Below are 15,648 nucleotides of genomic sequence, written 5' to 3'. Positions count from 1 at the left end.
CACTCCAGCCTGGGTGACAGAGTGAGACTCCATCTCAAAACAAACAAACAAACAAACAAATTTTTAACCTGCCAGATACACTTCCAAGGTCACTTCCAGCTCTCGCTCCTTCACAAGGCTTCCTCTGACCACCTCCTTGTTGTGCCACCCTCTCGTGTGTTCCTTCCGGGTCACTGATCCTGTTAACCACAGCATGGGATCATTCCTCTGTGGGGCTGCATCAGCTACGTGGGTGGTCACGTGCTGGACTCACAGCCAGACTCTGTCTACTGGTGGCTCTGTTAGAAGCCAAGAGTGCTGACAGAGGTGGGGCAGGCTGAGGAGAGGCTGAGAGACCTGGGTGGGCTTCTGTGACTGTCTTGTTCCTCCCTCAAGTACCTACTCAGTTATTGCTGCTCTCTTCCCCTACAGGTTGGGACAAACATTCCTATGGTTACCATGGTGATGATGGGCATTCCTTCTGCTCCTCGGGGACTGGCCAGCCCTATGGTCCCACATTCACCACAGGAGACGTGATCGGCTGCTGTGTCAACCTCATCAATGGCACCTGCTTCTACACCAAGAATGGCCACAGCCTTGGTGTGTGCATGAGGGACCTTGGAGGCTCTGCTCTGTGGAGTCACTTTGGTTGGTGAGAGGCTCAGGGGCAAGTGCTCAAGGCAGTGTCGCCTCTGCTGAGCTCTGGGGTACCGCACCATTTCCAGGCATTGGAGCCCTTTCAGGTGAATAGAGGGTAGCAGGGGCACGCCTTTGTTCATCCAGCCGGTCAGCTGCATTTATCCAGCCTGGGGAGGATGCTGAGAGTGCAGTAGTATCCTGGTCGTGATCTTGGCTTTGGTGGCACTTGATGGAGCAAGGTTTGGCATCTGATGAGAAGTTTGGGGAACTCTCGCATAGGTTGTGTGGTGGTGGTTTGCGTGCCTGTGACTTGGCACAGACTTTGGTGCTTGTTGCTGTGGAGCAGCAGTGAGGGTAGCACTAGTCCAGGAGGTAAACAGACAGGCTGGAGTCAGATAGGGCCAGACCTCTGGTCTGTTCTTGGTGAATGGGCAGCAGCCGGGGCAGTTACATTGAAAAAGGCTTCTGGTGAAACCATGAAGGATGGACCAGAGTAAAGACCAGGGGAAGAGGCAGATAGCCTGAGGTAAGGCAGTAGGGATGGGTACAGGACAAAGGCCCAGGTGTGGCCCTGCAGGGCTTGGTGACAGATGGGGTGCACTTGCAAGAAGGAAAGGTGGAAAAATGGCTGGATTAGTATTACTGTTAACCAGGAGAAGAAACCCAGGAGAAATTGCAATCAGTGGAAGAGGATGGGGCCTGTGGGATCCCTGGGAGGAGCATTCCTGTACATACATAGACATTTAGGATTAGGGCTTGAGAGGAAGAGACTTTGGCTCTTCTGATGCCTTGCCTACTGGGTGCTAACTGGTATTTGACCACATTGGCCCTGAGGTGGTGACTAACTGCCTGTTCTGCTTGCCTGGGTTTGCAGAGGTCTCCAGTCTACACACCCTAGTTCTCCCGAATGGAATGGTATAGTGAGGAGAGGACTGGCAGAACTCTACCAGCCCAGCTGCCAGCAGCTCTGCCAGGAAAGGGAGTTGGGCATTTTACTTGGAACCCAACTCCTAAAAGTCCCATTTCCCTTGGCTTGAGGGTCAGTAAAAAAGCGGCTGCAACTCTCCACATCCCCTCTATGACTTCTCCAGGAGATGAGCGCAGCTAGAATCAGGGCACCTGAGTGGGAATTGGATTGCTGATGGCTGGGGCTGCATGCCTAGGAGCCAGCATTCCTCAATAGGGCAACTGGATGCCCCAGCTAAGAGTTGGCAGGAAAGCCTTGGTAGCTAGGCAGCTGAGAACATAGCACAGACACTACTGAGCTGACCTAGGTGCACATCAGAGAAACCCTCCTCTGAAATTGATGACCACCTGGCTGCAGTTGCTAGTGACCAGCCGGTGAGGAGCTAGCGGGTAGAGGGTGGGCCAGGGCCTCAAGACAGCTCTTCACTCTCTGCACTCTGACTCCAGCTATTTCTTGGTTCTGGGTTCTGCTGTCAAAGTCCCAGGGGCCACTATTGTGGGCTCTCACCCTATATGCAAGCCCCCCTTCACCTGCCCCCTTGTATAGCTGCCTTCCTCACATCCCTCCAGCTTGCCCACATTTTGCTCAGGGATGGGGGTAGATTCTGCTGTTCCCTTGTACCTACATCTGTCTCCTCCAGGCCCTTCATGTGCACCAGGACCACCAAAGGGCCATGAGCTCTTTGTCAGTCAAGTCCCAAGGTCCCATAGAGAGCAGATGGCCACTTTAATGTCACCTCAAACCCTTCGGCTGTTTTTAGAAACCCATCTCCTGCCGGGCGTGGTGGCTCAAGCCTGTAATCCCAGCACTTTGGGAGGCCGAGGTGGGCGGATCACAAGGTCAGGAGATCGAGACCATCCTGGCTAACACAGTGAAACCCCATCTCTACTAAAAATACAAAAAAATTAGCCGGGCGTAGCGGCGGGTGCCTGTAGTCCCAGCTACTCGGGAGGCTGAGGCAGGAGAATGGCGTGAACCCGGGAGGAGGCGGAGCTTGCAGTGAGCCGAGACGGCGCCACTGCACTCCAGCCTGGGGAAAAAAAAAAGAAACCCATCTCCTTAGTGGATGCTTTTTATAGACCCCCATCCAAGACTTCACACATCTTGTAATTAAACTTCATCTAGTAGTATTTTGACTTTTTTTCCAGCCTGTCAACACCTTCCATGTTCTTACTTGTTCTATCTCAAATATTTGATATCCTTTTCAGTGTTGTATTAATCTAAAATTTGTTGTTTGTGTTTATGTTTTCATGAAGATATTGTTAAAAAATATAGGAAGAAGAGAAGGTTAAGATTTGAGCCCTTCAGTGTACAGTTGAGCTTGTCCTGGGAGACATCAGCCATTTAAGAATAACTAAGTTGGCCGGGCTCGGTGGCTCACGCCTGTAATCCCAGCACTTTGGGAGGCCAAGGCGGGTGGATCACAAGGTCAGGAGATCGAGACCATCCTGACTAACATGGTGAAACCTGTTTCTACTAAAAATACAAAAAATTAATCGGGCGCGGTGGCAGGCACCTGTGGTCCCAGCTACTCGGGAGGCTGAGGCAGGAGAATGGTGTGGGCCCGGGAGGCGGAGCTTGCAGTGAGCCGAGATCATGCCACTGCACTCCAGCCTAGGTGACAGAGCAAGACTCCGTCTCAAAAAAAAAAAAAAAAAAAAGAATAACTGAGTTGGTCGAGCGCAGTGGCTTACGCCTGTATTCCCAGCACTTTGAAAGGCCGAGGTGGGCAGATCGCTTGAGCCCAGGAGTTCGAGATGAGTCTGGGCAAGTGGTGAGATCTGGTCCCTATTAAAAAAAAAAACCGGTTCCTCAAGCTCATATTTTTCCATTTTTTCCACAAGGATATTATTGAAACCTTACTGAAAATGGGATATGGCCTGTCCCCTGCATTTTTAGATCACAAAATGTAATGGGAAAGCAGTGAAGTTGGAGTGACAGAATGCGTGGTGAATCTGTCCCTGTTTCCTTTTCCCAAGCCATCCTATCAATAATGTGCTTCAGAATCGAACCCTTCCCCACTTTACAGCAGCGGAATGATGTCTCCTGCCTCTGGCCTCCCTGCTCCTTTCCTCTGTCAATAGCCCTTGCCCTATGTACTATTGGTCAGTTATCTGCGTAATTGTTAGTCATATGCTGTCTCTCTTGTTGGAATCTGAGGGCCAGGCTCTGCAGCTGTTTCTCTAGTCTTGTGACGGCAAACACTTGGTAGAAGGATGAAGGAATGAGTGAACGGAGATATGGACTGATGTCTCATTTGCAAGCGGTCCATGTGCTCACAGAGTCATTTCCACACAGCTCTGTGCTTTCCCACAAGGTCTTTATGTTCTTAGCCTCAGTGGTCCCTGACCTATGTCTGTTTGACTCAGGGTACTCCTTATCAGCAAGTTTGGCTATCCTATTTGCATTCTGGATCTTTGCCTGAACCTTCTTCCCGTGGGCCAACTCAGATCTTGCCATCAAAGTGACGTTGCAGGCTGGAGGAGCAGTGTTGCCCTTGTCTAGTGCAGTAGTGGGTGGAGTAGCGTCTTTCCTCATTCTCCTGGAAGCACCTCAAGGCCTTATCCTTCCTGGGTGCCATTGAGAGGCAGAGTTGGGCAAGCCTAGGTAAGTCATCCCCTGACCAAAAGTGTGGCAGTTGCCTCACCCTGTGGCATTACTGCAGCTGACTTATATCTAGACCTCAGAGTTCATGAAGTAGCTTTCACAGAATGTCTCATTTTCTCCCTTTTTCCTTGAAGTTGAGATATCGATATTATCTCTTTTTTTCAGATGAGCTCAGAGAGGTTGGGATACTCGCCAAAGGTCACACTGCATATAACTTATGGAGCTTGGACTCCCTTTTTCTGGGCTTCTTGGGACTCCTCCATGAGCCCTGGAGTAAGCAATATCCTGGCCATGCTGAGATCCATGAGGGCAGCTCCTGGGCAGACCTGGAGGTTGGACATTGGGGTCTCCTCCTGGGTAGAGAGATTTCCAGATTCAGTCCTGCCAGCATGCCAGAGTCATGCCAACTGTGCATGTGGGGCGCAGAAGTGGCCTCAGACAGGCAGACCATGTGGCTTATGAGCATCCCTCAGTGAGAAGCAAACAAAATAGCCAAACAAAGACTATAAACCATCTCTCTGCACCTTGGTTTTTTCATATGTGACCTAGTGTCAGAGGCAGTATACATCTTCCAAGGTTGTTCTAAGGATTGAATGGTGCCTTATAAGACACTCAGTCCAGTGCCCAGCAGAGAGGAAGCATGTGGTATGCACTGGCTGACATGATTCTGGCCAGGTTTCTGGGAGACCTGTTGTCAGATCCTCACCTGTTCTATTTTGCAGGGCTTCAATTTCTTTTCTGGGTAGGGGTTGGAGTAGCAGACTGGAGATCTCTAAGGAATCAGCAGTTTGAAAACCTCTGAGGCCAAAAGCTCAGGAGCTTCTGGGAGATGTAAGACTTTATCTAGGGCTGGGTGCGGTGGCTCACGCCTGTAATCCCAGTACTTTGGGAGGCCGAGATGGGCGGATAATGAGGTCAGGAGATCGAGACCATCCTGGCTAACACAGTGAAACCCCGTCTCTACTAAAAATACAAAAAAATTGCCTGGTGTGGTGGCAGGATCCTGTAGTCCCAGCTACTCGGGAGGCTGAGACAGGAGAATGGCGTGAACCTGGCCGGGTGCGGTGGCTCACGCCTGTAATCCCAACACCTTGGGAAGCCGAGACAGATGGATCACGAGGTCAGGAGATCGAGACCATCCTGGCTAACACGGTGAAACCCTGTCTCCACTAAAAATACAAAAAAAACGTAGCCGGGCATGGTGGCAGACAGCTGTAGCCCCAGCTACTTGGGAGGCTAAGGCAGGAGAATGGCGTGAACCTGGGAGGTGGAGCTTGCAGTGAGCTGAGATCGCGCCACTGCATTCCAGCCTGGGAGACAGAACTAGACTCCATCTCAAAAGAAAAAAAAAAAAAAAAGACTTTCTCTAAAAAATGAGAGGGTTTTTAGTCCTTGGGAGAACCTCCACTGGTCCTGAGTCATTTCTCAATGTGAATAACATGGGTGCTCTGGTGGCCTGCTTATATAGTTGGGGTCCCACTTCCCTCTACTCTCACTTCCAATTCAGAGCTGAGGTCCCTAGAAATGCAGCCACTTCTCTTGGCAGGAGGGTTTTGACAAGCTATTTTTTGTTTTTCTTTTTTTGGGATGGGGTCTTGCTCTGTCACCCAAGCTGGAACCCAGTGGCACAATCATACTAGCTCACTGCAGCCTCAACCTGCAGGGCTCAAGTGGTCCTCCTGCCTCAGCCTCCCAAGTCCCTGGGACCACAGCTAATTTTATATATTTTGTAGAGATGGAGCCTCGCTGTGTTGCCCATGCTGGTCTTGAACTCCTGTTCTCAAGAGATCCTCCCACACAGGCCATTTTTAACCTGCGCTTTGCCAGCTTGGAACCTCTGAGGACTCTGACTGTGTATGGTCTGGAGATAGGCAGCTGCCACCCTCCCTGTTTCCGCTTCTCTGTCAGCTTAGAGATGACATTAGAGCATTGGACTAGGAACGAATCCAGCGCCACCACTTTTGCTAGCTTTATGACTACTGGCAAATTGTCGAACCTCTAAGGCTTTTCTCCTTTGTAAAATGGGATAAGCCTGCTTCCCAAAGTTGGTATGAGGATCAGACGAAGTAATGGATGGAATAACTGAGTTGGTCGAGCGCAGTGGCTCACGCCTGTAATCCCAGCACTTTGGGAGACTGAGGCGGGCAGATCACTTGAGGTCAGGAATTCAAGACCAGCCTGGCCAACATGGTAAAACCCTGTCTCTACCAAAAATACAAAAATATGTATTAGCCGGGCGTGGTGGTATGTGCCTGTAGTCCCAGCTACTCGGGAGGCTGAGGCAGGAGAATTGCTTGAACTCGGGAAGCAGAGGTTGAAATGAGCCAAGATTGTGCTACTGCACTCTAGCCTGGGCGACAGAGTGAGACCCTGTTTCCAAAAAAGGATCTGGCATGCACAATAGGTTTCCATAAATATGTGTCGAATCAAGAGAAGAATCAGGCCTTCTGAAGGGCCACAGGGGATAGATCTTTTGAATTTAGTTCCCCCTAGCAGGCTTTCTTTGAGGGTGGAAGAGCTGTGCACCTACCTAAGCATCTGATTTCACTTCTGGCCAGGCCGCCAGTGAAGAGAAGGTCATGGTCTAATTAAAACTACTTAGCCCGGGCCGGGCTCAGTGGCTCATGCCTGTAATCCCAGTACTTTGGGAGGCCAAGGTGGGTGGATCATGAGGTCAGGAGATCGAGACCATCCTGGCTAACATGGTGAAACCCTGTCTCTACTAAAAATACAAAACAATTAGCCCAGCGTAGTGGCAGGTACTTCTATTCCCAGCTACTCGGAGGCTGAGGCAGGAGAATGGCGTGAACCTGAGAGGCAGAGCTTGCAGTGAGCTGAGATCGCGCCACTGCATTCCAGCCTGGGCAACAGAGTGAGACTCAGTCTCAAAAAAAAAAAAAAAAAAACTGCCCAGTCAGACACGGTAGCTCACGCCTGCAATCCCAGTACTTTGGGAGGCTGAGGCGGGCAGATCACTTGAGGTCAGGGGTTTAAGACCAGCCTGGCCAACATGGTGAAACGCTGTCTCTATTAAAAATACAATATGGGTGTGGTGGTGGGCACCTGTAATCTCAGCTACTCGAGAGGCTGAGGCAGGAGAATCGCTTGAACCGGGAGGCAGAGGTTGCAGTGAGCCAAGATCGCACTACTGCACTCCAGCCTGGGCTACAGAGGGAGACTCTGTCTCAAAACAACAACAACAACAAGAAACCAAAAAAAACAATACCTGGCCCTAGCACTGGCTCCACCATGGGGTGCAGAGGCAGAGTAGCCCCAGGGGCTGGCCCTGATGACTGTTCCTTTCCCCCTACAGGTATAGCCTTCACAGACCTCCCGGTGAGTACTACTATTGGGTCTTCCCCTCCTGGGCTTCTGGGGGCTGACCGGGGTGGGCATGGTGGTACCTGCAAGTGCAGGGTGTGGAGTCTGGTTCTTTCCCCAACCAGGGATGTGTGCCATGCTGTCAGCTTGAGGGTACCAGGAGGGGCACTTGCTGGCCTTCCTCTCTCTCCAGCAGCAAGGTCTGTTCTTCCTACGACTCTTAGCAGGTGACAGTAATTTGTGGCATTTCCAGAGGCAGCTGTGGGCCTAGGGGGGTTAGGGTGGTGGAATGAAGATAGCTCCATGGCTCAGCTGGTCTAAGCCAGCTCTGTGTCACCTGGGGTGCAGAGTGTAGGGAATTATTCCTGAACTGTGAGGGAACCCAGTCCCTGTACATACCCATCAGAGATCCCTGAGGAAAGCCAGTGGCTTAGGGGAACTCATCTGCTACTACCTAGGGCACCCCCAAGCCAGAGAGGTGAGCTTTGTGGGGTCTTCTCTTCTTATAAAAGAATGGGGTTTTCTGCTTGCTTAGTTCAGGGTGTATCCTCACCTCCAGCCATCCCGTACCTGTACCCCAGTACCTCTTTATTATGAGTCATCACAGGCCTAATCACATGCAGTGCCTCCACCCAGGATGCTGGGAGCCTGGCCTGGCTCTGTGTGTTCTGGCTGGGTTCTGGAAGGAAGGAAGGATTGCCGACTCTGGTGGCTGCTTTGGGATCCCAGACACCCCAGTGATGCCCCAGGAAATGCCTTTGTGATCTTATGGGCCTCTGAAGCCCAGACCATAGCACCCAGGGTCCTGTTAGAACCTCCAGTCTATGGCTCAGAATCCTTCCCTCCTACCTGGAAGCCCCAGAGAGGGGCTGTGGTCCTAGGCAAAGAGAACAGATTCAGGTGGAGAATGCTGACCCTGACTAGGGAAGAGTCTGGTTATGGGGATGTGACATGAAATGACCAGGCATGAGGATGGCCAGTATGCATCCACATGCAAGAAGGTATGGGGGATGACATTGTGGGCAGTGACGGTCAGGGAAGGCTTGCTGGAGGAGGTGGGCCTTGCCTGTGGTGTGGCGGTGGTAGGGGAAAGAAAGGAAGCGAGAGGTCCTCGGTGTGCAGAGCCCATGGTGGGCTGAAGCCAGCATACAGGAAAAGGTCCCACACCTTGTGCAGATACAAAAATGCATGGTTAGCCGGGTGCGCTGGCTCACGCCTGTGATCCCAGCACTTTAGGAGGCCAAGGTGGGCAGATCACCTGAGGTCGGGAGTTCAAGACCAGCCTGACCAACATGGAGAAACCCTGTCTCTACTAAAAATACAAAATTAGCCGGGCATGGTGGCGCATGCCTGTAAATCTCAGGTACTCAGGAGACTGAGGCAGGAGAAGCGCTTGAACCCAGGAGGTGGAGGTTGCAGTGAGCTGAAATCGCGCCATTGTACTCCAGCCTGGGCAACAAGAGTGAAACTCCGTCTCAAAGAAAAAAAGTGCATGGTACTTAGGAAGGAACATGGCCTGAGCACGGGATGAAGAGTGGACTGAGGGCCCTGAGAAGACCATCTGCAGTGACAGTGGGGAGGAAGCTAGCGAGGCTCTGGATAGTAGCAGCGGGGAGCCCCAGGAACCATCAAGTGAGGGAGGGACCGGACAAAAGCCAGTCATGGCAGAGGCTAGGTGGAAAGCAGGGAGCCCTACACCCTACTGGCCAGAAGATCCTCCTCTTAGCGAGCCTTTAACAGGAAGGGTAGCTTCTCTTCACCCTTTGCCAGCACCAGGGGTCTAGACCACTGGTTCCCTTTTGCCATGCTCCCCTCCTCCCTCCTTTCCTTTGTCATCCCATCTCTGCCTACCCCATCGTGTATCTTTTTTTTTTTTTTTTTTTTTTTTTTTTTTTGAGGCAGGGCCCCACTCTTGACACCAAGACTGGGTTGCAGTGGCAGAATCGCAGCTCACTGCAGCCTCAATTTCCTGGACTCAAGCCATCTTCCACCTTAGCCTCCCGAGTAGCTGGGATCACAGGTGCACACCACCACACCTGGCTAATTTTTATTTTTTTGTTTTTTGTAGAGATAGGGTCTCACTTCGTTGCCCAAGCTGGTCTCGAAAACCTGGGCTCAAGCGATCCTCCTAAATTGGCCTCCCAAAGTGCTGGGATTACAGGCATGAGCCACCGTGCCCAGCCTCATGTGTCTGTTTTTTTGCGGCAGAGAGATCCTTGGCCCTGGAACTTTCCAAGAGGAACCATGATCCACTATTGCAGCAGACCTTCACGGGCATGTCTGCAGGGTTGTGGAGCCCAGCCCATTTCTGTATGCCTTGACTGAGTTCCAGAAAGGGTTCTTAGGCCTTGAGGACACAGTGGCCTCTGATGCAGGGCAGGACACTCTCCATGATGTGCCTTGCTTGCTTTTCTTTTGCTTTCTTCCCTCAAGCTTTGGGGCATAATGTCTCTGCTAGGGAGGTGGACAGAGGTGGCTCTGCCCTGCCTCCTCCAGCCTTGCTGCAACTCTTCCAGCCCGAGCATGGGCCGGCAGCAGCCATGGAGGTGAGGTGAGGCCTTACCACCCCACTGCCCTCAGGGCCTGACTGACATTTCATTCTCCTCCTCAGGCCAACCTCTACCCCACCGTAGGCCTGCAGACACCTGGGGAGATTGTGGACGCCAACTTTGGTCAGCAGCCCTTCCTGTTTGACATTGAGGACTACATGCGGGAGTGGCGTGCCAAGGTCCAGGGCACGGTCCACTGCTTCCCCATCAGTGCTCGGCTTGGCGAGTGGCAGGCAGTGCTGCAGAAGTGAGTGCCCTGCTCCCGCCCTTACCCACCCCCACCCCACCCCAGCCCACTTCACTCTAGGCCCCTGTAGGGCTACAAGCTGTTCTTACAAGTTCCAGCGGGTGGATCCTTTCTGGGAAACATTCCCAGGGCGATTCAACCTGCAGCTCTCCTGCTTCTCTCTCGTCAGATGGACAGTTCCCGCCAAGTTCTCCGGGCTACTCCTAATTAAACCTTTGCCTCTCAGCCAGATTGGAGGCTCCTGTATATAAGATCACCAGCAGGGCTGTTTTCCTTCACCAGGTCGTTTTGCAGAGGGTTTTGCAGAGGATGCCCTGTGGTCTCTTCCTCTGTGGACCCTTTTTCTACCATAGGGAGTATCCATGATGCGGTGACTCTGGCCTGAGGCCACCTCGCAGGGCCCAGCATCCAGCTGAGTCTCATTCGTCTGTAGCAGTGGTGGAGGGAAGGGAGTCCTCCCTAGGACCAGCTAAGCTAGCTCCTTGGCTGATTAATTCCCAGACTGTCCTGGAAGCCAGTGTCACTGAACTCCCAAGGGAGGCCAGCTTTGGGTTTCTCTTGCACTTGCCATCTGCAAGCCTGAGTGAGGCAGTGACCAGTACCCACTTTGCCAGGAGGTGGGTGTTAGCTTGGCTCCCAAGGATGGGCACATGGGCACGGGGAACAGCTAGGCTTCCACTACCTCTGGTCATTGCCCCGCAAAGGCACCAGGGTGCTAGGGTCCTTGGGGTGGGGTTGGGGTACACACTGGTTTCTTTGTACAGCCTTTGTCCCTTGAGGCAGACCCCAAGGATGGGCTGAGGCAGGGGCTAGGTGGCCAGACCTTCCCCAGGAAAAACAGCATTGCTGCCTCTTGTTCCCAGTCCCCCAGAGCAGATGACAAGGACTTCTTTGGATGGCCAGGACAGTGCCACTCCCATAGCAGGCTTGGTGGGATGGGCAAGGAGGGGGTGAAGATGCCAAGTCTGTGTAGAGGAGGAACTGATCCTCTCAGTTTTCAGGGCCTAGGCTCAGCACATGGATGTGTTTTTGTTTCGGGGTTTTTAAAAAAATATTGAGATGGGGTCGCACTATGTTGCCTAGGTTGGACTCCTGGGCTCAAGTGATCCTCCCACCTCAGCCTCCTGAGTAGCTGGCATCACAGGCATGTGCTACCATGTCCGGCATAGCACATAGGTGTTCCTGTTTCCATGTGTGTATCCATGTGCTTGTTTGTGTTCATATGTAGCATTTGCCAAGACCTGCATATAATTTGTGTACTATGGTTTTATATAAGTTCATTTAATGAATATTGATAATGGCTATGTTATCACAGAGACAAATTTGTCACAAGCCTTTTGGCTGGCTTCCTCTAGTGGAAGGTCTGGTAATTTCCTCTCTTTTACTTGTGTAGGTAACCCTCTTGTAGGGAAAGAATTTTTCATATTTCCCCCTGTGTTTATAATAATAATATGGTGTAATAATAATAATTATACTTACTTTACCTTTTTCTGAGTCAGGATTTTACTGTATTGCCCAGGCAGAGTGCAGTGACACAGTCATGGCTCACTGCAGCATCGACCTCCTGGGCTCAAGCAATTCCCCTACCTCAGTCTCCTGAGTAGCTGGGACTGTAGGCATGCACCACCATGCATGGCTAATTTTTTGTATTTTTTGTGGGGAAGGGTTTTGCCATGTTGCCCAGGTTGGTCTCAAACTCCTGGGCTCAAGTGATTTGCCTGCCTCGGCCTCCCAAAGTGTTGGGATTACAGGCGAGAGCCACTACACCTAGCCAATAATTATTTTTAAAGTAGAGATGAGATCTTGCAATGATGGCCAGGCTGGTCTTGAACTCCTGGCCTCAAGTGATCCTCTCGCCTTGTCCTCCCAAAGTTCTGGGATGACAGTAATGAGCCATCACGCCCAGCTGATAATTATTATTTATACTATAATATTATGTAATATATCATTTCATAATAAGAAGAAGTCTTATTTATGGACTTCTTCCTGCCAGGTACTTTATGTGTATTGTCTCATTTACCCCTTAAAGCCTGAGGGAACACACACCCAAACTTCTGCGCCTTCCACCTGACAACCCTTCAGACATTTGTGTTTAGAGTTACAGTAATGACATCAGATACATGCACACATCAAGGTGTTCACTCCTGTACACATCAGATTTGAGGGTTCAGCCTCTGCTCTATATGTGTACACACATGTGCCACTGTTCAGCCAGCTTCTGCTGGGGTAAAATGGCTACTGGGAGTCAGACTCCTCCAGACCATTTCCCAGTGACTCTGTTCCCATTGGCCCTGCTGCTGCCTATCTCTGCCTGGCAAAATCAGCCTGATCGCTTGGCTTCTTGGGCCCCTGATTTGTGGCATATCATGGTGTAACTCTGGGTTGTGAGTTAGCTTCCCATCACTCACTCGCTAGAGCTGGAACTGCTGAGGGCAGGTTCACCTGGGGGACTGAAATGCTTCTGTCAGGTACATGGCACAGCCTGCAGAGGGGCTCCTGTGTCTGTAGAAGGTGTGCATGTGGCATGCATCTTGTCTGGGAAGCTGCCAGATTACCTGACTGGCTGCAGTTTCGGGACACTATCAGTGAGACCATTGGTCTCTTAGGCTTGCTGCAGTTCCCAAAGAGGCAGCCACCTGTGAGGAGTGTGCCTGTGTGTGTACTTCTGTTATCGTACTCGCTTACTTGTGGGCATCTTGTCTCAGAGAAACTGCAGCCACTCCTCTGAACTGTGGGCATAGATGTGGTGAACAGCCCCTCCGCAGCCTGACTTCGTGACCACGGGGCACCATGGGGGAAGTTTCCATTTTGTTTCAGCCCCTTTATTCTCATTCTGTGGAGGTTACACCTCCAGGATGTGTTTAGGGAGACCTCTGGGGGAGGTAATCTGCCCTGAGTCCATCGGGTGGTCAGTGAGAAGTGCAGTACTTGAGTGTCACCTGAAGCTCTTCCTTTCTTCTAGCATGGTCTCATCTTACCTCGTGCATCATGGGTATTGTGCCACAGCCACGGCTTTTGCTCGAATGACTGAAACCCCGATTCAGGAAGAACAGGCATCCATAAAGAACAGACAAAGTAAGGTTTATTCTGCTTTCCCCTTTTCCTCCCTCACCTGTCCCTAACTCTGCTCTCTGGCTCATGCCAACCCTGGTTCACTTGTCAGGAGTCCATTCAGCTCTGGTCCTCATGACCAGCCTGCAGCCCAAGGCCATGTTCCTGTCCCACCTTCAAGATGGCACTGCCCCGATGGACAGTTGGCAGGATGGAGACGTCTCAGAGCAGCCTCCCTAATGCACATTCTGAAGGCTGGGCACAGGCCAGGCCCTGGCATGGCTGGTTCCATTCCTCCATTTCCTCCCTGCTTGTTTCCTTCCACCTGAATCCTGGATTCTTCTCAGCCTCCTCTTCATGGTCTTCCAGGAAGACTGTTTGCCTGTTACCAAACTCTCTGCCTTTCTCACCATTTACTCAGCCTTAGTAGTTCTGCTTATTCCTAGCCAGAGAGGGGACTGAAGTGGTCAGACAGGGCAAAGCCAGTGTTCAATGACTGCTGTGGGGGCACTGCTTTCTGCTCCCCACCTCTGGTCCTGCCCTTTGCTGACAACCTAGAGTCCTCACTTGGCCAGAGCTCTCCTAGTGTTGATGCTGGCCTGGATGCTGTGTATCTGGAGGCTCTTTCATGGAAGGAGGGGTGTTGGAAAAGAGGAAACAGAGCCCAGCGAGGAGCTAGAAGGAGAAAAGGAGAGTGAGGGCGAGTGGATGTGGATATGTGTGTCTGTGAGTGCCTGCCTGCCCCTTTCCGAGCCTGCTGTCTCTTCTGTATATGCATGCGTCTGTCTCCCAGAGAAGCTGTGTTCAGCCAGCCAGACAGAAAGGGATCCCAGACTTGGGATCTATGAATGAGAGCCTCAGACCCTGAAGTTGCTCCCAGCGAGATGCACCAGGCCCCATGGCAAGAGCAAAAAGGCAGCAGCAAGATGCTGATGGCCTGAGAGGTGTCAACGTCAGAGGTGCCAGCATGAGGAGGATGGCCTCCTCTCCCAGCAGGGGGCATGCTGCAACCCCTGAAGACCACCAGGCACAGCCCTGATCAGAAACCAGTGTGATTTCATTGCCATTACCCTGTGAGGCCTGGAAAGAGAGGAGTCTATGTGAAGAGGAGCCCCTCAGGCCACCAAGCTGCCTGGGTGCCCATCCCCAGATCATGCTGCCCCAATTGGGGCCCTACCCTGCCCTCAGGTTCCTGGCACCATGTGCCTTGCAGGAACAGGCCTCCACATTTACCCTCCTGCCTTTGGACTGAGTTTCCCCTCCATCTTCCCCATATTCTTGAGGACTCTGACGCTTGGCAGAAACCAGGATCTGTTGGGCTGGGCAGTCAGGTTCTTTCTCCAGCCTCCTCTCCTGTGAGCATTTCAAGCTGGCAAGGCACTCTGAGCCAGCCCATCTGATCATGGCCGGCCCCTGCCCTGAGGCTGGCAGCATCCCAGGCGTGTGGCTGTGGGAGGGGTCTGTAGCCCTTGCTCACTGCTGTGTTCTTGCACCCTGCAGAGATCCAGAAGCTGGTGCTGGAGGGCCGTGTGGGCGAGGCCATCGAGACCACCCAGCGCTTCTACCCAGGGCTGCTGGAGCACAACCCCAACCTCCTCTTCATGCTCAAGTAAGTCTTGGGCATGACCCCAGTTCCCCCAGAGTCCAGCCCCTCTCAGCTGGTGGTGGGAACGTCAGCCTGGACCACAACCAGAGCATTATTGCTCCGCTCCCTCTGCAGGTGCCGGCAGTTTGTGGAGATGGTGAATGGGACGGACAGTGAGGTCCGCAGCTTGAGCTCCCGAAGCCCCAAGTCCCAGGACAGCTATCCTGGCTCCCCCAGCCTCAGTCCCCGACATGGCCCCAGTAGTTCCCACATGCACAACACAGGTCAGCCACTCTCCAGAGGGCTCTGGGAAGAACTGGTGTGGAGGAGAGAGGCCACCCCACATACCCTTTCCTAGGCTGGGCTCCGGGCTCGCTGCTGGATTTGGGAGAAGGGAAATGGGACCACTGTGGTTATTCTTGGGGCTCCACTTGAGGGCAAGCTGCCCCTCCTCTTCTGACTGTCCCCCTGGCTTCTAGGAGCAGACAGTCCCAGCTGTAGCAATGGCGTCGTGTCTACCAAGAGCAAACAGAACCACAGTAAATACCCTGCACCCAGCTCCTCATCCTCGTCCTCCTCCTCCTCGTCCTCCTCTTCCCCATCCTCCATCAATTACTCCGAGTCCAACTCAACAGACTCCACCAAGTCCCAGCCCCACAGCAGTACCAGTAACCAGGAGACCAGGTGCCTGCCTTGCTCTGCT

General features: G+C 52.3%; 1 protein-coding gene across 6 annotated transcripts in view; it reads left to right on the top strand.

Annotated features, from left to right (window-relative positions):
• The window catches only part of RANBP10 (RAN binding protein 10), an 85,876-nt gene that overhangs the window by 64,103 nt on the left and 6,125 nt on the right, over positions 1 to 15,648 (top strand). For 5 of the 6 annotated variants that reach the window (XM_023210192.1, XM_023210196.1, XM_023210193.1 and 2 more), the window contains 7 exons: positions 412 to 579; positions 7,506 to 7,528; positions 10,125 to 10,309; positions 13,272 to 13,384; positions 14,861 to 14,969; positions 15,081 to 15,229; positions 15,425 to 15,629. In XM_023210192.1, the coding sequence (XP_023065960.1) occupies positions 412 to 579; positions 7,506 to 7,528; positions 10,125 to 10,309; positions 13,272 to 13,384; positions 14,861 to 14,969; positions 15,081 to 15,229; positions 15,425 to 15,629 (952 nt within the window). Of the gene's footprint in view, positions 1 to 411; positions 580 to 599; positions 723 to 7,505; positions 7,529 to 10,124; positions 10,310 to 13,271; positions 13,385 to 14,860; positions 14,970 to 15,080; positions 15,230 to 15,424; positions 15,630 to 15,648 lie in introns of those variants that run through there. The other variant, XM_023210197.3, reaches the window with a different exon arrangement.

This window comes from Piliocolobus tephrosceles, chromosome 17 (assembly GCF_002776525.5).
Source record: "Piliocolobus tephrosceles isolate RC106 chromosome 17, ASM277652v3, whole genome shotgun sequence".
NCBI lineage: Eukaryota > Metazoa > Chordata > Mammalia > Primates > Cercopithecidae > Piliocolobus > Piliocolobus tephrosceles.
Note: the sequence above shows the minus strand (reverse complement) of the source record. Positions and strands in the feature narration are given on the sequence as shown.